The 22,279-nt window shown below is 43.4% G+C and overlaps 2 protein-coding genes across 3 annotated transcripts; both read right to left on the minus strand.

Moving 5' to 3' along the window:
* Positions 1-152: 152 nt before the first annotated feature.
* LOC111970078 (uncharacterized) lies at positions 153-6,637 on the minus strand. 2 transcript variants are annotated; one of them, XM_023996582.2, is made up of 6 exons: positions 5,556-6,637; positions 5,388-5,447; positions 5,140-5,160; positions 4,911-4,996; positions 1,609-1,835; positions 153-1,498 (listed from the first exon to the last, which is right to left on the minus strand). In XM_023996582.2, exons 1-5 carry the CDS (start codon positions 5,615-5,617, stop codon positions 1,633-1,635), a joined length of 432 nt encoding a protein of 143 aa, XP_023852350.1. In that variant the 5' UTR covers positions 5,618-6,637; the 3' UTR covers positions 153-1,498; positions 1,609-1,632. The 2 variants fall into 2 exon arrangements, with proteins under 2 accessions (XP_023852350.1, XP_023852349.1); XM_023996581.2 differs by having other exon boundaries at positions 153-1,835; positions 5,556-6,636.
* Positions 6,638-16,930: 10,293 nt separating this feature from the next.
* On the minus strand, positions 16,931-19,874 carry apof (apolipoprotein F). Its single transcript, XM_023996583.2, has 2 exons — positions 19,776-19,874; positions 16,931-18,662 (listed from the first exon to the last, which is right to left on the minus strand). The coding sequence occupies exon 2, from the start codon at positions 18,616-18,618 to the stop codon at positions 17,302-17,304; it is 1,317 nt and encodes a 438-aa protein (XP_023852351.1). The 5' UTR covers positions 18,619-18,662; positions 19,776-19,874; the 3' UTR covers positions 16,931-17,301.
* Between the last annotated feature and the right edge of the window lie 2,405 nt (positions 19,875-22,279).

A 22,279-nucleotide genomic window follows, 5' to 3' on the forward strand; every position in this document is an offset into this window, starting at 1 on the left:
ATATAGTTAGATTAAACATGGATGGGGGATGTCTTCTCAGTTGTTATGGGTAAGTGATTCCACAGTAGTAAGTGATTCCACAGTAGTAAGTGATTCCASAGTAGTAAGTGTAATATCRTTTGGTTAGACATGGTGTATTGTGGTGAATACAGTTTGAGTGGTTATTCACAGGGCTGCAGTGAAGGGGAGTCCGGGTAGAACCACCTCGGGAAGGCAGTGTTATCCTACAGTATGTCAACGCTGTCTAACACATTGGGGTCGTTGAGGAACTCCTGGAGAATGGGCTTCAGCTCCTTGGCGYTCCGGTACCACTTGCCGTGCGGTAGCAGAGAAAACAGTTTATGACTTGGGTGACTGGAGTCTGACAATKTTTTGGGCTTTCCTCTTTTCAGTCTCCTGAGGTAGAAAAGGTGTCGYCGTGCCATCTTCACRACTGTCTTGGTGTGTTTGGACCATGATAGTTCGTTGGTGATGTGGACACCAAGGAMCTTCAAACTCTCGACCCGCTCCACTACAGCCCCGTTGATGTTAATGGGGGTCTGTTCGGCCCGCCTTTTCCTGTAGTACACGATCAGCTCCTTTGTCTTGCTCACATTGAGGGAGAGGTTGTTGTCYTGGCTATAGGTTCTCGTCATTGTCGGTGATCAGGCCTAAAACTGTTGTGTCGTCAGCAAACTTAGTGATGGTGTTGGAGTCGTGTTTGGCCACGCAGTACAGGAGGGGACTAAGTACACACCCCTGAGGGGCCCCAGTGTTGAGGATCAGCGTAACGGATGTGTTGTTACCTACCCTTACCACCTGGGGGCGGCCTGTCAGGAAGTCCAGGATCCAGTTGCAGAGGGTGTTTAGTCCCAGGGTCCTTAGCTTAGTGATGAGCTTTGTGGGCACTATGGTGTTGAACACTTTAATTTTGCTGGATCCCAGGAATAGTAGCTGCTGCTTTGGCAGCATTCTCACATTGGTGGTCCTTTTGTCCAGGTGGGAAAGGACAGTGTGGAGTACGATTGAGAGCACATAACTGACATTTGATGAGAAAAAAGGTCAGAAGACACTTAAAAGGGATTTGGTTGATTGAGGGTTTGACTGGGAGAGGTGGCAACTCACCGAAGACCTTTCCACACAGACCATTCACTGGGTTCATTGACCCCGAGCCATTTCCCTCCGTCATATCAGAATACACAGGCGACTTATCCTCCAGTGTGTTCCTACATTAACCAATAATAAATGGCCATTACACAGAACCAGTTCCTGAGGTGAACAATGAGAGAGTGGGATTACACTACCATTTTGATGGRGTCAAAGTCATTTCATTTTAGGAGCGTTCAGCACAAAATGGCCTATGTTCCAAAAGCCCAGGTAGAATAAGGGGTAAGGGAGGCTCACGTAGGTATTTTCAGGTGACTCACAATCCACATGCTTGGGCTGGACAACAAATTCAAAAATACTCACTCTTTAGTGATGAAAAGCAGCTTAGTTTCTATGTACTTAATGTAATGCGCTGAAAAGACAAAGGTAAATTCTTTAGATGAATATCAATCACCTCTCAACTTGCAAGAAGGATGTCAAATTCTTTGTAAACAAACTATAAAATGCATCAAGAATCCACACTTCCATTGCACCATAAGCATAAGGTTACTCTGGTATGCTCCCCTCCACTCTTCTCTGTGTAGTACTTCCCAAAGCCTTCCACTTTGGGCGTGTCAGGGTAGAGGAAGAGGGGGTTTTCGGGATCTTCTCCGCCTCCAGCATCTGGAAGTTTCTGATGATCTCATGCARGGGGATCTGGCCAAGGTCCACTTTGGTGAAGGGCTGCACTGAGCGCACGTCAGGCTCACCTGGAGAGGGAAGAGAGGATGAGAAGGAGAAGAGATTAGATAATGAGGTAGAAGAGCAGGGATCATCATCTAGATTCAGCCAGAGGAAGATGTTTTTTTGAGTGGATTGTCAGGGGGCCAGAACATAATTACAAATAAATGTGTCAACTGCAAATTGACTGCAAGAAGCCCAAACAGATATAACATTTGACTAAAACATAATTTCAAACCTTGCTTACATTTGAATACGATCACATATCCCTCTCTAATRTGCGTGGGAATACTTTGGAACCGATATCCAAAATGAAAAACATTTTGGGAGTTGATTTGCTGTTTTTACAGTATTTTATGTCGAACAATACAAAAGAATTATAAACCCCCCGCGGTCCAGCAGTTGGAGAACCCTGTAGTAGAGCAGTGTTTCCCTAACTGTTGGACCCCCCAATTTAAAACAAAAAATATAAATATTTTTAAAAGGAACTAAGTCCGGCATGAAACTTCCTCTTGAAAGTTGTAATAGTAGAATGCACAAGGTGCAGTTTCTCAATTGGGTAGTGCATCATCAGTTCTTCTTGTCATGTTAGTCATTGCATAACCTTAGATAGCTATTTAGAACTTGTCAAAAATGTCCAGATCAACTAGCTGATGTCAGCCAACGTTTTTTTTCCCTATTATTTTTTTTTTTGTTGCCCATAGATAGTTGTCATTTTTTGTCACTCAAATATCAAATTAATACACAGACATGGCAAAAATGTATAGAATTGCAAGAACATTCTTTAAAACAGCAACATTTTCTTTGCACCCCATGACAAAGTATGAGGGGTGCTGGAAGGGGAACCCCTCTAGAAGATATGCACATCACCAAAAGAAAAATCACTGGCATTCATATGGAGTTGGTCCCCCTTTGCTGCTTTAACAGCCTCCAGTATTCTGGGAAGGCTTTCCACTATACTATACGTTAACATTGCTGCAGGTACTTGACTGACTCGCAGTTGGAGTTCCAATTCATTCCAAAGGTGTTCAATGGGGTTGAGGTCAAGGCTCTGTGCAGGCCAGTCAAGTTCTTCCACACTGATCTCAACAAACCATTTCTGTATGGACATCGCTTCGTGCCCGGGGGCATTGTCATGCTGCAGCAGAAAAGGGCCTTCCCCAAAATATTGCACAAAGTTAGGAGCACAGAATCGTCTAGAATGTCATTGTATGCTGTAGCRTTAAGATTTCCCTTCACTGGAGCGAAGGGGGCTAACCCGAACCATGAAAAACAGCCCCAGACCATTMCTCCTCCACCAAACTTTCTCCTGGCATCCGCAAAACACAGATTCGTCCGTCGAACTGCCAGATGGTGAAGCGTGATTCATCACTCCAGAGAACGCGTTTCCACTGCTCCAGAGTCCAATGGTGGTGAAATGTACACCAGTCCAGCCAACGCTTGGCATTGTGCATGGTGTTGTTAGGCTTGTGTGCTGCTGCTCGGCCATGGAAACCCATTTCACGACGCTCCCAACTAACAGTTATCGTGCTGATGTTGCTTCCAGTGGCAGTTAGGAACTCAGTGAGTTTAGTGAGTTTTGCAACCGAGGACAAACAATTTTTTGAGATTGTACTGGCTACCACTTCGCGGCTGATCCGTTGTTGTTCCTAGACGTTTCCACTTCACAATAACAGCATTTACAGTTGACCAAAACGGAAAAAAATTAAACGTGTATTTTTCCATATATAGACACACCCCATGTGTCTTAATGAAATCAACTATATGCATTGAGCTTATCTGATGCTTTAAGCTTACGGTTTGATGAAATAAGAGAAATGCTTCAAGAGGGCTCCAGAGATCTAGATAACCAGAAGAAAAAAACCTTAACCTGACCCAACTATTCTCCTCCCGCTCCTGCTGGTTTTCGCAGATTCTGCCATTACTCTCCCGAAGTTGCTGGTAATAGGCTACACAAGGAGTCGGCAACCTTTCTCACGTTGAATGCCAATTTATCTTACCATTTCTACCGATCTGCGTGCCAGTTATGGTTTTCATATGCACATTTTCGTGAAACAGTTTCATTTATATTGACGTCTTCATATCTCAAAATCCGTGTCATGTGGTTAAACAACATTCTATCCAAATCTAAATGAAAATGATACAAACCTAAAAATKGACTTCTATTGCTATTACCAACTATGTAAAAATAGCCTACATAAAGCTAACAAATGAAAATGTTGTAGCCTGCWGGTATAAAATAACCTGATAAAAATAAATATCCTATAAATCACATTGGGTAGACATGGCCTGTCTGCAACGAACTTGAAACATTGTATCAACTATTAACTTGGATCTGGCCCTAAGCTTGTACTAGCACACTTGCAACATTGTATAAAGTATTCTGAGCCCTCAGAGTTTCCCCACCAGTGAGCTTGGGACAGACACAGCTGTAGGCGATTTGCGCAAGAGATAAGAAACAGCACTTGACTTGGGAAGGAGCTTACCGGAGTTGCTAGAGCGCGATGGGACAAGGACATCCCTGCCGGCCAAACCCTCCCCTAACCCGGACGACGCTGGGCCAATTGTGCGTCACCCCATGGGTCTCCTGGTCGCGACAGAGCCTGGATTCGAACCAGGATCTCTAGTGGCACGGCTAGCAACTGTAATGCAGTGCCTTAGACCACTGCCCCACTCGGGAGGCCGTAGATATAAGCAATTGTGATGACAAAATTGCATAACACATCAGCTAATTGGTATCAAAATCGATCCATCAAACCCTTTTAAACTGAGACACAGCGATATGACGTTGCCACAAGCGACACTGCAGATGTTACAGAAAACTGTGATGCACTAGGATACACTGACAGAGTATCTGAGAATGTGCATGGGTGCGCTTCAATAGCTACAAAATGATAGCTGCAGGACCGGAAACACTGGAGAAGTTTAGCCTCGCGCTTCAACATTCTTAGTTGTGGAAATTGACGCAATATTGCGGTTTACCTTGTGCGTCGCTGACTATACCTTGAAGCAAGTCAACTGCTTAAACTTTCTTGGTAAATTCCACATAGCGCTGTGTAAAACGTCTCTCCGCCAACAAAAGCCTGTCTGTCCTACTGACTCACCAGATGTCTGAAGTCTGCCTCCAATCATACTCTCAGCCATGTTCATAGCCTTACTGTAGGTCCCCAGGACATTGAACCTCCGGTACCTATAGGCCAGGAGAACATGGAGTGAGCGAGTAAATGTATAACATAGTTTTTCCATGTATTTGTTGAGACACATTTGATTTTCTTCATTCGCAGTCATGTTTTTACATTTRGAACAAATCAAGTCCTGAGAGTCACAACTTACCCTTTGATCTGAGGAACCTCCCTATATCAGAAAGAAAGAGACAGAGGAACATCCACATACACTTCAGTGTAATGGCCACTAGGGGTCACTTAATTACTATTAATCACTGCTTTGTTTTTTTAGCTTTGCAAAAAGTGATGAGTAAATTATCTATATCTGTCTGGACTAAAGCTATGAAAGAACTACATAAGGCAGGCATCTAATATGTAAAACACTACTGATTTGATTTTCCAAAGGTTCCATCTCACCTGTCGATGGACACGTACACTTTCATGGCGCGGTTCAGCTCAGGAAATTTGTTGAGGAATCTAGAAAGAAACACACATGGAATTGTAAATGGATATCACATTTACTTCACGGATGGACTAGTTATTTCATAGCTGTCATAACTAGGACAGTTGGTCTGAAGTACTGACCTGCGCTTGACAGAGAACTGGACATTGGTACGCAGGACTAAGGGCCCTTTACCTTGTGGCATAGAGGGCAGAGTCTCCACAACAAAGGCACTGAAAACACAAAATACCTTCTGTGAACAACAGTAAGAAAAATCAAGACAATTCTCTGTGYGCTTGTATTAATATTTGTGACACACTATCATAAATCAGTCACAATGGCTAATTTGCACATACATTATGTTTTTTTCAAAATTAAGATTTTGCGTTTTTTGGGGATTTAAAATCAAATTGTATGTCACATGTCCCGAATACAACAGATGTAGACCTTACAGTGAAATGCTTACTTACAAGCCCTTAACCAACAATGCATTAAGAAAATATCAACAAACAAAAAAGGTAAGAGAAGAATAACAAATAATTAAAGAGCAGCAGTAAATAACAATAGCGGGGCTATATACAGGGGGCACCGGTGTCGGGGTAATTGATCATTTTTAGGGCCTTCCTCTGACGCCGCCTGGTATAGAGRTCCTGGATGGCAGGAAGCTTGKCYCCGGTGATGTACTGGGCCGTACACATTACCATCTGTAGTGCCTTGCAGTTGGAGGCCGAGCAGTTGCGAAACCAGGCAGTGATGCAACCCGTCAGGATGCCTCCGATGGCGCAGCTGTAAAACCTTTTGAGGATCTGAGGACCCATACCAAATCTTTTCAGTCTCCTGAGGGGGAATAGGTTTTGTCGTGCCCTCTTCACGACTGTCTTGGTGTGCTTGGACAATGTTAGCTTGTTGGTGATGTGGACGCCAAGGAACTCGAAGCTCTCAACCTGCTCCACTACAGCCCCATCGATGAGAATGGGGGCGTGCTCAGTCCTCCTTTTCCTGTMGTCCACAATCATCTCCTTTGTTTTGATCACGTGGAGAGAGAAGTTGTTGTCCTGGCACCACACGGTCAGGTCTCTGGTTTTAACAAAATCATGTCTTCGCTTTCATAATCTGTTTGTAGTATTGCCAAATTCAGAGAACAAATATAGTTTTAAAACTTATTAACGTAGAAGGAGCACGTTCACATCGGTTTGGTAGATGCCAGCTTGTAACACTTGTCATCACATCAGGCTTTCGCGGCACTATCTTATCTGCACTATTAAAACCCTCCCCTATTTCGAAATCATAAATTAATTAAACTAGCTGGCTACATATTTTGATTTAAGCTACTAGGCTATTCAATCGGAGGATTTTTCTGTTTGCCCAATCAAAGTTACTGTAGCATATCATACGCAGGAAATCAAAAAGTGTAGGCTACACCTCACACCTCAAAACCCATCCTACATAGTCACACTGTCACTAGTACCTACACTTTAGCTAGCTGGCTAGTKTAGCTTTCTATTGCATCGATGGATTCCTGGGAGAGGGAAATCGCTACATTTTTAAATAGTAATGTTGCGCTGGGAGCTGGTTCAGATGATCAGTGGCGTGAACTTACTGGCGACTACTTTTTAACTCTGAGCCGGAGAGCATCGTCACCATCAGCCTCTCTGCAGACAGCACAGACAACAACTCAGACAAGCTCACCAAAGTCGAGGCCAAGCCCCTTGAGGAGGCAACCGAGGAAGACCACCAGTTAATGGTGGATCCGTCAATTACGGTGCTTCAGTCGGTCGAGGGGAATATGCCAGTGATGCTGGGCAAGAAATTGAAAAGGCTKGCCTGTTCAGTGGCACTTGCAAGTCCAACGAAGGGAAGTGCTGCTATTTGCTTTATACCCCCGAGGAGATGGTCAAGAGAAGTGACCAAATGAATTAACTCACCAATGGTAAGTGCTTGCCATTCAACTATTAGTCACGTTTAGTTGGCAGTGAGTGTGTAACATGTGCGTGTTTGTCTATCTGTTTGTAATGATGCACAAGTAGACTGGCTAGCTAGTGTAAAGCCAAGTGTGTGTGTGTGTGTGGTATATGAGATAGAGAGAAGTGCACACCGCATGTAAGTCCTCACACATAATGGCGTGAGTGTGTTTCTCTGTCATACATATGTATGTGCATGTACATGTTTGTGAAAATAAGTGAATGTAGCCAATACATTTTGTTGCTTGTATGTGTTTATTTTATTTATTTTTATTTCACCTTTATTTAGCCAGGTAGGCAAGTTGAGAACAAGTTCTCATTTACAACTGCGACCTGGCCAAGAATAAAGCAAAGCAGTTCGACACATACAACAACAGAGTTACACATGAAATAAACAAAACATACAGTCAATAATACAGTTGAAGAAAGTCTATATACAGSGTGTGCAAATGAGGTAAGAACAGGGAGGTAAGGCAATAAATAGGCCATGGTGGTGAAGTAATTACAATATACCAATTAGACACTGGAGTRATTGATATGCAGAAGATGAATGTGCAAGTAGAGATACAGGGGTGCAAAGGAGCAAGATAAATAAATAAATACAATATGGGGATGAGGTAGTTGGATGGGCTATATACAGATGGTTTATGTGCAGTGAGCTGCTCAGACAGCTGGTGCTTAAATCTAGTGAGGGATGTAAGAGTCTCCAGCTTCAGTGATTTTTGCAATTCATTCCAGTCATTTGCAGCAGAGAACTGGAAGGAAAGGCAGCCAAAGGAGGAATTGGCTTTGGGGGTGACTAGAGAGATATACSTGCTGGAGCGCATGCTACGGGTGGGTGTTGCTATGGTGACCAGTGAGCTGAGATAAGGCGGGGCCTTACCTATCAGAGACTTGTAGATGACCTGAAGCCAGTGGGTTTGGCGACGAGTATGAAGCGAGGGCCAGCCAACGAGAGCGTACAGGTCACAGTGGTGGGTAGTATATGGGGCTTTGGTGACAAAAGGGGTGGCACTGTGATAGACTGCATCCAATTTGTTGAGTAGAGTGTTGGGGGCTATTTTGTAAATGATATCGCCAAAGTCGAGGATCGGTAGGAAGGTCAGTTTTACGAGGGTATGTTTTAGAGGTCGACCTATTAATCGGAATGGCCGATTAATTAAGGCCGATTTCAAGTTTTCATAACAAACGGAAATCGGTATTTTTGGACACCGATTTGGCCTATTGGCCTTTTTTTTTTTACACCTTTATTTAACCTTTATTTAACTAGGCAAGTCAGTTAAGAACACATTTCAACTTTCAATGACGGCCTAGGAACGGTGGGTTAACTGCCTTGTTCAGGGGCAGAATGAAAGATTTTTACTTTGTCAGCTCGGGGATTCAATCTTGCAAGCTTACAGTTAACTAGTCCAACGCTCTAACCACCTGATTACATTACACTCCACGATGAGACTGCCTGTTACGCGAATGCAGTAAGAAGCCAAGGTAAGTTGCTAGCTAGCATTAAACTTATCTTATAAAAAACAATCAATCAATCAATCAATCATAATCACTAGTTAACTACACATGGTTGATGATATTACTAGTTTATCTAGCATGTCCTGCGTTGCATATAATCGATGCGGTGCGTATTCGCGAAAAAGGACTGTCGTTACTCCAATGTGTACCTAACCCATAAACATCAATGCCTTTCTTAAAATCAACACACAAGTATATGTTTTTAAACCTGAATATTTAGTTATATTGCCTGCTAACATGACTCGTTGCGAACTGTGAAGACTATTTCTTCCTAACAAAGACAGCCAACTTCCCCAAACGGGGGATGATTTAACAAAAGCGCATTTGCGAAAAAAGCACAATCGTTGCACGACTGTACCTAACCATAAACTCAAATGCATTTCTTAAAATCAATACACAGAAGTATATATTTTAAACCTGCAATATTGCTAAAAGAAATCCAGGTTAGCAGAAATATTAACCAGGTGAAATTGTGTCACTTCTCTTGCGTTCATTGCACGCAGAGTCAGTGTATATGCAACAGTTTGGGCCGCCTAATTATGACATAACATTGAAGGTTGTGCAATGTAACAGGAATATTTAGACTTAGGGATGCCACCCGTTAGATAAAATACGGAACGGTTCCGTATTTCACTGAAACAATAAACGTCTTGTTTTCGAGATGATAGTTTCCGGATTCGACCATATTAATGACTCAAGGCTCGTATTTCTGTGTGTTATTATGTTATAATTAAGTCTATGATTTGATAGAGCAGTCTGACTGAGCGGTGGTAGGCACCAGCAGGCTCGTAAGCATTCATTCAAACAGCACTTTCGTGCGTTTTGCCAGCAGCTCTTCGCTGTGCTTCAAGCCTATCAACCGCCGAGATTAGGCTGGTGTAACCGATGTGAAATGGCTAGCTAGTTAGCGGGGTGTGCGCTAATAGCGTTTCAAACGTCACTCGCTCTGAGACTTGGAGTGGTTGTTCCCCTTGCTCTGCATGGGTAACGCTGCTTCGAGGTGGCTGTTGTCGATGTGTTCCTGGTTCGAACCGGAGAGGGACGGAAGCTTATACTGTTACACTGGCAATACTAAAGTGCCTATAAGAACATCCATAAGTCAAAGGTATATGAAATACAAATTGTATAGAGAGAAATAGTCCTATAACAACTACAACCCTAAAACTTCTTACCTGGGAATATTGATGACTCATGTTAAAAGGAACCACCAGCTTTCATATGTTCTCATGTTCTGAGCAAGGAATCAAACGTTAGCTTTTTTACATGGCACATATTGCACTTTTACTTCTCCAACACTTTGTTTTTGCATTATTTCAACCAAATTGAACATGTTTCATTATTTATTTGAGGCTAAATTGATTTTATTGATGTATTATATTAAGTTAAAATAATGGTTCATTCAGTATTGTTGTAATTGTAATTATTACAAATTTTTTTTAAAATTAATCGGTCGATTAATCGGTATTGGCTTTTTTGGTCCTCCAATAATCGGTATCGGCGTTGAAAAATCATAATCGGTCGACCTCTAGTATGTTTGGCAGCATGAGTGAAGGATGCTTTGTTGCGAAATAGGAAGCCAATTCTAGATTTGATTTTGGATTGGAGATGTTTAATGTGAGTCTGGAAGGAGAGTTTACAGTCTAACCAGACACCTAGGTATTTGTAGTTGTTTACATATTCTAAGTCAGAACCTTCCAGAGTAGTGATGCTGGGCGGGCGGGCAGGTGCGGGCAGCGATCGGTTGAAGAGCATGCATTTAGTTTTACTTGCATTTAAGAGCAGTTGGAGGCCACGGAAGGAGAGTTGTATGGCATTGAAGCTTGTCTGTAGGTTAGTTAAAAACCTCTTGGCGCACCGATCCCTTTAGCAGGATCATTTTCATCAACAACCGCTGAATTGCAGAGCGCCAAATAAAAAAAGAATAATAAAAAAAATATTTATATTCATGAAATCACAAGTGCAATATAGCAAATCACAGCTTAGCTTGTTGTTAATCCACCTGTCGTGTCAGATTTAGAAAATATGCTTTACAGCGAAAGCAATCCAAGCGTTTGTGTGAGTTTATCRATCACTAGACAAAACATTACGAACACCTAGCAGCAATGTAGATTGGTCAYGAAAGTCAGAAAAGCAATAAAATGAATCGCTTACCTTTGATGATCTTCGGATGTTTGCACTCACGAGACTCCCAGTTACACAATAAATGTTATTTTTGTTCGATAAAGATTATTTTTATATTWAAAAAAAATCCATTTGTTTGGCGCGTTATATTCAGTATTCCACAGCCTTAGGCAAGTTATGAAGGGCAGACGAAAATTCCAAATTGTATCCGTAAAGTTCGTAGAAACATGTCAAACGTTTTTTATAATCAATCCTCAGGTTGTTCTTAACATAAATAATCGATAATATTTCAACCGGACGGTAAACTATTCAATACTACAGAGAAAGAAAATGTCGAGCTACAACTCTCGCGCGCATGAACTAATCAAAGGACACCTGGCTGTTTCCGGTCATGTTTCCGGTCACCTTGCCCTGGTTAAAAGCAGTGGTTCGCGCGAATGCTGCCATCAATCCACTGTTTCTGGTTTGGGAATATTTTAATAGTTGCTGTGGGTACGACATCGCCGATGCACTTGCCAATAAACTCGCTCACCGAATCAGCGTATTCGTCAATGTTGTTGTTTGACGCAGTGCGGAACATATCCCAATCCACGTGATCGAAGCAATCTTGAAGCGTGGAATCAGATTGGTCGGACCAGCGTTGAACAGACCTGAGCGCGGGAGCTTCCTGTTTTAGTCTCTGTCTATAGGCTGGGAGCAACAAAATGGAGTCGTGGTCAGCTTTTCCAAAAGGAGGGTGGGGGAGGGCCTTATATGCGTCGCGGAAGTTAGAACAACAATGATCTAGGGTTTTACCAGCCCTGGTAGCACAATCGATATGCTGATAGAATTTAGGGAGTCTTGTTTTCAGATTAGCCTTGTTAAATCCCCAGCTACAATGAATGCAGCCTCAGGATGTGTGGTTTCCAGTTTACATAGAGTCAAATAAAGTTTGTTCAGGGCCGTCGATGTGTCTGCTTGGGGGGGAATATATGCGGCTGTGATTATAATCGAAGAGAATTCTCTTGGTAGATAATGCGGTCGACATTTGATTGTGAGAATTCTAAGTCAGGTGAACAGAAGGACTTGAGTTCCTGTATGTTGTTATGATCACACCCGACGTTCGTTAATCATAAGGCATACCCCCCTGTCCCTCTTACCAGAAAGATGCTTGTTTCTGTCGGCGCGATGCGTGAAGAAACCAGCTGGCTGTACCGAATCGCCGATAGCGTGTCTCGAGTGAGCCATGTTTCCCGTGAAGCAAAGAACGTTACAGTCTCTATGTCTCTCTGGAATGCTACCCTTGCTCGGATTCATCAACCTTGTTGTCAAGAGACTGGACATTGGTGAGTAGTATGCTCGGGAGCGGTGCGCGATGTGCCCGTCTCCGGAGCCTGATCAGAAGATCGCTGCGTCTGCCCCTTTTACGGCAACGTTGTTTTGGTTCGCCGGCTGGGTTCCGATCATTGTCCTGGGTGGTGGGCAAAACAGAGGATCCGCTTCGGGAAAGTCGTATTCCTGGTCGTAATGATGGTGAGTTGACAGTAGTATACCCAAACTATATACACTTACTCTATCTTTCACTTATTAGACTATATATATATATGTGTGTATGTGTATATATATATATACAGTGGGGCAAAAAAGTATTTAGTCAGCCACCAATTGTGCAAGTTCTCCCACTTAAAAATATGAGAGAGACCTGTAATTTTCATCATAGGTACACTTCAACTATGACAGACAAAATGAGGAAAAAAAATCCAGAAAATCACATTGTAGGATTTTTTATTTATTTATTTGCAAATTATGGTGGAAATAAGTATTTGGTCAATACAAAAAGTTTATCTCAATACTTTGTTATATACCCTTTGTTGGTAATGACAGAGGTCAAACGTTTTCTGTAAGTCTTCACAAGTTTTTCCACAACTGTTGCTGGTATTTGGGCCCATTCCTCCATGCAGATCTCCTCTAGAGCAGTGATGTTTTGGGGCTGTTGCTGGGCAACACGGATTTTTCAACTCCCCCAAAGATTTTCTATGGGGTTGAGATCTGGAGACTGGCTAGGCCACTCCAGGACCTTGAAATGCTTCTTACGAAGCCACTCCTTCGTTGCCCGGGCGGTGTGTTTGGGATCATTGTCATGCTGAAAGACCCAGCCACGTTTCATCTTCAATGCCCTTGCTGATGGAAGGAGGTTTTCACTCAAAATCTCACGATACATGGCCCCATTCATTCTTTCCTTTACACGGATCAGTCGTCCTGGTCCCTTTGCAGAAAAACAGCCCCAAGCATGATGTTTCCACCCCATGCTTCACAGTAGGTATGGTGTTTTGTGGATCCAACTCAGCATTCTTTGTCCTCCAAACACGACGAGTTGAGTTTTACCAAAAATTTAATTTTGGTTTCATCTGACCATATGACATTCTCCCAATCTTCTTCTGGATCATCCAAATGCTCTCTAGTAAACTTCAGACGGGCCTGGACATTACTGGCTTAAGAGAGGGGACACGTCTGGCACTGCAGGATTTGAGTCCCTGGCGGCGTAGTGTGTTACTGATGGTAGGCTTTGTTACCTTGGTCCCAGCTCTCTGCAGGTCATTCCCTAGGTCCCCCCGTGTGGTTCTGGGATTTTTGCTCACCGTTCTTGTGATCATTTTGACCCCACGGGGTGAGATCTTGCGTGGAGCCCCAGATCGAGGGAGATTATCAGTGGTCTTGTATGTCTTCCATTTCCTAATAATTGCTCCCACAGTTGATTTCTTCAAACCAAGCTGCTTACCTATTGCAGATTCAGTCTTCCCAGCCTGGTGCAGGTCTACAATTTTGTTTCTGGTGTCCTTTGACAGCTCTTTGGTCTTGGCCATAGTGGAGTTTGGAGTGTGACTGTTTGAGGTTGTGGACAGGTATCATTTATACTGATAACAAGTTCAAACAGGTGCCATTAATACAGGTAACGAATGGAGGACAGAGGAGCCTCTTAAAGAAGAAGTTACAGGTCTGTGAGAGCCAGAAATCTGCTTGTTTGTAGGTGACCAAATACTTATTTTCCACCATAATTTGCAAATTAATTAATTAAAAATCCTACAATGTGATTTTCTGGATTTGTTTTTCTCATTTTGTCTGTCGTAGTTGAAGTGTACCTATGATGAAAATTACAGGCCTCTCTCATCTTTTTAAGTGGGAGAACTTGCACAATTGGTGGCTGACTAAATACTTTTTTGCCCCACTGTATATATATGTGTGTGTGTGTGTGTGTATATATATATATATATATATATACATACACACTCACTCACACACACTACATTGACACTACCACACAAAACCCACTCACAACACACGCACACATACACACATGCATACCAACACAACACAAACACACTTACACACATATTACACACACACATTTTTGCACTCATCATTTGCTGCTGCTACTCTGTTCGTTTTACTCTTATTATTATCTACACTTATGCCTAGTCACTTTACCCTGCCTTCATGTACATATCTACCTCAAATACTTTGTACCTCTGCACATTGATCTGGTACTGGTACTGCCTGTATATATCTCCATTCTTGTGTATTTTATTCCTCTTGCGTTACAATTTCATTTCTATTATTATTTTAACCTGCATCGTTGGGAAAGGCTCGTAAGCAAGCATTTCACGGTAAAGTCTACACTAGTTGTATTCGGCGCATGTGACAACAACATTTTTATTTCATTTGGTATGTGCACCATGTCATTACTCTCTCTTGCTCTGCTGTGTATGCATCTTGCTAGCTGTCACTCAAATGGCGAGGGGCTGGACCTCATTTGTACTTGAATTGCTAGGGCACCGGCCCACGTGGGGGAAAATAYAGGGAAAATGGCGCAGCACAGCTTCTAGAAAAACAGTTGCTTTTAAACTAGAGATTTTGTGGCTAATTGAGGTAAGACAGTAATTCTGCTCAATAAAAAAAATACTTAGTAGTCGCCAAAGTTTTCTTCCAGTGGATGACTGCCAGCTTGCTTTCTCATGCAGGTCCTTTCATAAAAATATAAATTATTACATGTTGGTAGTATAACAATCTACAACTGTAATAATAGCCTTTACTGACCATTGTGCTGTAATGAGTCACATAATTTGACATTACATTATAGTCTTATTCAGAGAGACATACAGGAACAGAGGGCTGTAGTGGAGCGGGTTGAGAGCTTCAAGTTCCTCGGTGTCCACATGACTGAGGAATTATGTGGTCCACGCACACCAACACAGTTGTGAAGAAGGCACAACAACGCCTCTTCCCCCTCAGGAGGCTGAAAATATCTGGCATGGACCCTCAGATTTTAAAAAGTTCTACAGCTGCACCTTTGAGAATATCTTGACCGGCTGCATCATCGCTTGGTATGTAAACTGCTTGGTATCCGACCACAAGGCGCTACAGAGAGTAGTGCGTACAGCCCGGTACATCATAGCTTCCTTCGATCTAGGAYCTCTATACCAGGCAGTGTCAGAAAAAGGCCCTAAACATTGTCAAAGACTCCTGCCACCCAAGTCATAGATTGTTCTCTCTGCTACCGCACGGCAAGGGATACCGATACACCAAGTATGGAACCAACAGAACTCTGACCAGCTTCTACCCCCAAGCCATAAGACTGCTCAATATTTAACCAAATAGCTACCTTGACTATCTGCATTGACCTCTTTTGACTCATCACGTACGCTGCTGCTACTGTTTATTATCTATCCTGTTGCCTTGTTACTTTACCCCTACCTATATGTACATATCTACCTCAATTAACTGGTACCCCTGCACATTGACTCGGTACTGGTGCCCCATGTTTATAGCCAAGTTAACATTACTCATTRTGTATTTTTTAAATTATTTTTCTATTTTCTCTCTGCATTGTTGGGAAACACAAAATGTATCATTTGACCAATATTTAGGAAGAGGTCATCATTTCATGTAGTCTGTAATGGAAGAAACCACATGGAAAAGGAGGTAAGCAAGTTAGGTCCAAAAAACTGATTTTCACCAAGTCAAATGAATTTATTGTTTTAGAGGTCATTATGSTTGTATCTAAACCAAAGTAGATCATTTTGAGATTGTTCTATACATCAGTTGGGGTCTTTATAAGCTTCAATATGAGGTCCTAAACTTAGCATAGAAGGGCATCCTTGTAGCTGTGTGGGCAAATATACTGTAGTCTACATGTTTGCCTTGGGGTAAGTTGAGCCAATGGTTGAGCTAATGGCAAGTTGAGCACGTTTTCTTCTCAGAAATAATGCAAGGTATTATTGCTGGGAGATGAGGTAACAACAGGGCCTGGCCTATGCTAAAAGTTTTTTTTTTTTTAAGTACAAATCTTTGTTAGGTGTTAAGCCTGTGTTCAAAGATGCTTAAAATGATTAAAAGACAACAAAAAAGCGTTTGTGATTGTGTTGAATTGTGTTTCGGAAATAAAGATAGACATGTTTTTAAAAAGGTAGTGGTAATATTTAATTCAGTACAGAAATGTGTAGGCGGCTTAACTTCCTCCCTTTCGTGGCTCAAATTACCCCATACCCGGGTAAATTGTGCCAAGATACCTTTTTTTGGACAAGCTTTGTTTAAAAAACGTTCATGTTTACATGAATTCTGATTATTTCCAGGGATACATAACATCCTGAAATATATGTAGATATCTTTGTTAGAAAGAATACTATATTTCTCTTGACAGAGTGATGCAGAATGTAAAAAATGGCTCAACTGACCCCCTCTCCCCTACCTGTGTTTTGTCCAATCAATTTGCAGTGAAAAAAAACACATTGAAAGGCCCTGGAAAAGTGTTGTGAATTCCTTTGCAATGACTAAGCTAAAAGTTTATATTCAATCAGTCATGACTCATTCTTACCTGATATAATGATGAAGTTATGGATTTGGTCAAAGAAGACACTCAAAAGTAGTCGTAAAAAAACAACTAGCTAGAATGATAATTTAATCAATCAATGATTTTTGTTCAAGGGCAGTTGCACACTTTCATGCCAATGAATTTTGCTCCATCTGTTTCCAGAGGAGGCAGAACAACAACACATCAACTGAAAAGTAGTACCGTTACAATAGTCCCTGCACTTGAAGTATCAGAGGTGGAAATTGAGTCTGACCTGACCAATAGTACTGAAGGAGGAGAGGAGGGGTTTGGGTTGAGAGGACGGGGTAGAGGAGAGGTCAAGGTGGTCTAAGAGGGTTGACTCAGGGGTTCCCTGAGACCACTTCCTGGTCGCCACATCTCTTTATGATGCCATTGGCTGAAGCAAAATCATATCTGACTACCTACCAGGCTACTGGCTGTTTACTGTATGGTAATGACTCCCTCCTCCCAACTGTACTCATTAACTATTAGATCCTCCTGCTGCTTCATGGAGGACAGCAGGTACTTGATCCCAGCCTTCACCCCCGTCTTCACGCCTGCCCCGGCAACGTAGCCCGCTACACCCACCGTTCCCCCAGTGACGGCCATGAGGGCGTCTGTGCCCAGGTCGACGGCGCTGAGGATGGCTCTCTCCTTGGCCGTCTCGGAGCAGTTGACAGAGGTGTAGTAGACGGCCGTGCCCAGGTTGTAAAGGGTGCTGACGACAGGGATCCACTCCACCACGTTGTACACCCGCTCCTCCTTCTTGTTGACGCAATTCCGCTGGGGGCTGCGCCGCGCCCGCCGCCCTGAGGCCACAGGTGACTTCTCCTCCTGCACCTGGCACTGTCGAATCCAGCATTCTGAGTCAGAGTCCTCAGAAGGCACCACCCGGCTGCCTGGCTTCAGAACTGCCTGGTACTGCCCTCTGTTATGGGACACACCCGCACACTGGGACCCCAGGCTCTCACAGGCCCTTATCGCCTCCTCCAGCCCCCCTGTGGCTCCCTCCATCGCATCCCCTAACAGCAGGGTCCCATTCACCCTGGTCCAACCCTGACACTGCTCCTGCTTCCCCTTTCCAGAGGCCCCCTGCCCCCTACGGCCCTCCCCAGCCCTGGCCAGCTGCTGGATGTTGAACATCACTGCCTGGAGGTGGCGCTCTGCTTGGACCTTCCCCACATGTGAGGCAGGGGGTGTTGTGGCTCTGGGATGGGGTGCTCCACTCGCCATCAGACTCTCCACCTCTATGAGGAGCTCCTCAGTGTCCTCCACCCCCAGCAGGTTGTACAGCCTGAGCACCAGGGTCTGGGCCTCCCGGGGACAGCCTGCCACCACCAGCACGGGCACTAGGGAGAGGCCCAGGAGCTCCCGGGGCAACAGGGCGGAGGAGGGGTCCTGCAGGGTGGAGGCAGACAGCAGCTCCTCACAGCTGGTGTTGGCCTGGATGAGGATTCGGCCCTGCAGCTTGGCCTTGAGCGTGGTGACGACACGCTGAGCAGACTGTGCCCTGGCCTCATCCTGCACCACCCACTCTTCAGGGGCCGCACTCTCTGCTGCACCTGATGGAAGACCAAGCTGGGTCTGGGACCCAAGGAGCAACTGCTTCCCCTTTTTGATAGTGTCCCCCTCCCCTAAGACGGAGGTCTTGAAGGCCGGAGTGTTCTTCAGAGCAGGTGGAGTTGGTGTCCTACACAAAGCCTGTTCAATCAGCAGTAGTTGGATCAGAAACAGCCACTTCATCTTAGGATGCATCATTTTGCCTGGAAGAGTTCTATTCCAATCCAGCTGCACACAAAAATCTGGGGAAGACATTGAGGAACACAGTCAGTCAAAATCGATGGTTTTTTAAATAGCACGTTTGCATAAACTTCAACTCAATATTTGTTTTGTTGAAACCAACGATTCGCTTTGGCTTGTGAAGGGGCAAACATTCCAACTGGCTTTTTGCCAACTCTAGCTCTCTAGCTAAGCCCTCTTTGCTGCTGCATTATGTCCCTCAAAACAATACACCAATGTGCTTTCCTGAACATCATGCTGTCTATGTCAGGGGTTCTCAAAGTTGAGTCCACGGAGGTACAGTATGTACATTTTCTAAATTAATATTACTAACAACAAAAGATTAAATTCATTTTGGCCAAGGGATCCGTGGAATAAGTTTAGAGGGTTCAATACAATAGAATACAAGGTCATATATATTTTTGGACATACATGCACTGTAATTTAAGGTTTAAAATTGCTATGTTTTCTCTCTGTCTTATTGCATGATACATGTGTAGAATTGCGGGATATTAACTATACAGCTGCAACAACAAAATATCTCTGCCCCATGACAAAATGTTTGGAATTGCTTGAAAACGTAAAAAAGAAAGAAATCCAATGCTAAGAGGCAGGTCTTTTAAATGTTCCATACAAGGGCCTTTTACTTGGTTCGTCTGACCATACACTGCCGAAGTCGTAGTAAAACTTCTTGTTTGCTATATATATATTTTTTTCTCATTGTATTCTGATTATGAGGTGGTCCCTGATGAATTTGCTATCACAAAAGGGGTCCCGGTCGTAAAAAGTTTGAGAACCTCTGGTCTATCTAAAGCAGATAGTATGCCTCTTCACTTTTCTTTGACTTTTCTTTTTCATAAATGTCTCATATTATTTTAGAATATAATAGGTTGTCTGTCTTCATCAGACGGATGTGAGTTTTGATGAGGAGAAGAACAAAGGGGTAGAACATAGTCCAAAGATAATGTTCCAATAATTTATCAAAGATGGCTTTGAAGTAGAAATTGACATTTTCACCACCCTTGATGTTCCCCATTTATCTAACTATAATGTAATTTACTCACGCACAACTTACATAAAAAAAACACATTTCATATTTTAATATGCATCTTAATAAACAGTTGTTCAACACTTACCTCAAACGTCCGTCCAAATCCCTAGTGTGTGATACTCCGAGCCAGGTTACTTCACTATTTAACACAGCTTTTGCCCAAACGATGACACCCCTCCCTCTCTCTTACCCACTTTCTCTGCCTCTCTCTTTTTCTGAGTTGGCCTCATTGCTCAACAGTTAGGACAAGGATGGAATATTGATTCACGTGGAGAGGGTCCATGTTTTCTAAAGCCGCTTTGTTTGTTTGTCCCTGCGTTCTTTCTCTCTGTCTCTCTCTCTGTTTTTGACCCAGATACTTGGCAGCAATCTTACCTCGTGCCCTGGGCGGATTTTTCATTCTGGTCAAGAAGCGGGAGAGATGAAGGTCATCCTGTGTGAAGATTTCATCAATCCCACCCATCGTTAGTTCTACAAAATGAAACTAGACTGACTCAATGAACCAGACATCACTCCCCTCCTTATTTTAAGTTTTACTGCCAAAAATACCCCACCACAATACCCCACTCTCAACACACTAGACACTCCAACACTTCATTACGAACAAGAACCTTTCGTGTTGAAGTCTAAGGGAAAATGCACCTCCCTTTTCTCCAGAGGGCCTATTCACTTAGTCTTTCTCTCTATAGAAAGAGGATAAAAGCCCATGACTTTGGCACTGGGAGCTTTCAGCAGAGTATAGTTCTGCCCTGAGGATGCCATCAGTATTGAACTGTGGGTACTTGGACTCCCTCTCTCACTCTTGTCTAAGCCCTGTTGTGGTACATCCCATTCCCTCCTCTTATGCTAGCCAAGTGTTTTATAAGACAACTGAACAATGTGTTCCAGACTGAATTAATGACCATCCTGATGGTTCAGTGATCAAAAGATTGGAAAAGTCTTTGGTCAAATGAAACGAGTTCTTTGAAGTACATTTTTGCTTTTTACTATATATTACATTCTTTATGCAATGATGGGTGTAACAGCAGCATAAACATGTATATAACAGCTTGTTTAGAGATGACAATAAACTAAACTCAGAAAGTAGATGAGTACATTTTTGCTCCTGTTCTCTCTGCTTACAGGATGACCAATCTGCTGCTGTGTGATATGCTCTGATAGTGATGAAACTACCGGACAGTTCCCTTCACTTCAGATCTGTGTTTTGTTATCTCKCTCTCGTTCTCTCTCTAGTTCTCTCTCTCATTTTCTCTTTCATATGCCAAAGTGCTCTTTTCATCCTTTCTCAGACYTGTGAGAGTACCCACACTTCTTTCCCTCTAAGTGAGTGGGGTCTTGTTCACTTTTCAAATGTGGGGCCAAAGGCTAGCCCTGGCCAACAAAAGGGCCACAGTGACCCAAAACAAACAGCCATGCCACACAGAGGAGGCGGGGAAGTTCGGGTTCACCCAAGCTTCCAAAACTATTTATTATTGGCCAGATGAGTGGATAAGTCTATGTCATTCACTGCTTCGACCCAACATGTTCTCTACAGTTGATAGGCGCTAGAGGGCACTGTTTTACCATAATGGTGTAGTTGAGTTGGAACGGATTTGCTGGGAAGAGCGGGTCCTGTTCATGGAGCCAAGCCTCCAACTGGGATCTGGCCCTAGAGCATAGTGGGGTGTCTCGCACATCCTGCTACGCTGCAGCTGAGACAATACACACCCCCTCCACTTGTCTTGTGACTCATGAAAGAGGGTAATTTTTGTAATTTAATGTTCCTTCCTTATTGCAGTTTGCAGGAATCCTCCAAGGGCTAATCAAAGTACCACTGGAAAATCAAACACAATTGATGTGCAATGCTCAGCTGCTCAGTCTTAATGACTTCTCAGGGGTAGTGTTCCTGAGAGTATGATCTGGGTGACTCCCAAATGGCACCCTATTCCCTATTTATAGTGCACAACGTTTGACTACAGTAGTGGTTAAAAGTAGTGCAAACCACTGTTAAAAGTAGAGGCAACCACTGTGAAATAGTTGATACGATTGGATATCTCACCACTGGTCAAATAAAATGAAATTTGATGGGCCTCCCGAGGGGTGCAGTGGTCTAAGGCACTGCATCACAGTGCTAGCTGTGCCACTAGAGATTCTGGGTACGTGTCCAGGCTCTGTTGCAGCCGGCCAGGACCGGGAGACCCATGGCGCGGCTCACAATTGGCCCAGCGTCGTCTGGGTTAGGGGAGGGTTTGACCGGCAGGGATGTCCTTGTCCCATCGTGTAATAACGACTCCTGTGGTGGGCTGGGCGCAGTGCACTCTGACACGGTTGCCAGGTGCACAGTGTTTCCTCCGACACATTGGTGTGGCTGGCTTCCGGGTGAAGTGGGCAGTGTGTCAAGAAGCAGTGCGGCTTGGGTGGGTTGTGTTTTGGAGGACGGACGGCTCTCGACCTTCGCCTCTCCCGAGTCTGTACGGGAGTTGCAGCGATGAGACAAGACTGAAACTACCAATTGGATACCATGAAATTGGGGAGAAAAAACGGGGTAATTTTTTTTTTTTTTATTACAAAAATGGAATTTGATATGTTATTAAATGCTTTGTATACAAC

The sequence above is a fragment of the Salvelinus sp. IW2-2015 genome, linkage group LG11, assembly GCF_002910315.2.
Source record: "Salvelinus sp. IW2-2015 linkage group LG11, ASM291031v2, whole genome shotgun sequence".
NCBI lineage: Eukaryota > Metazoa > Chordata > Actinopteri > Salmoniformes > Salmonidae > Salvelinus > Salvelinus sp. IW2-2015.

What these genes read in the sequence shown, in the direction of transcription:
- apof (XM_023996583.2), bottom strand. Translation starts at nt 18,618, where the DNA reads ATGATGCATCCTAAGATGAAGTGGCTGTTTCTGATCCAACTACTGCTG.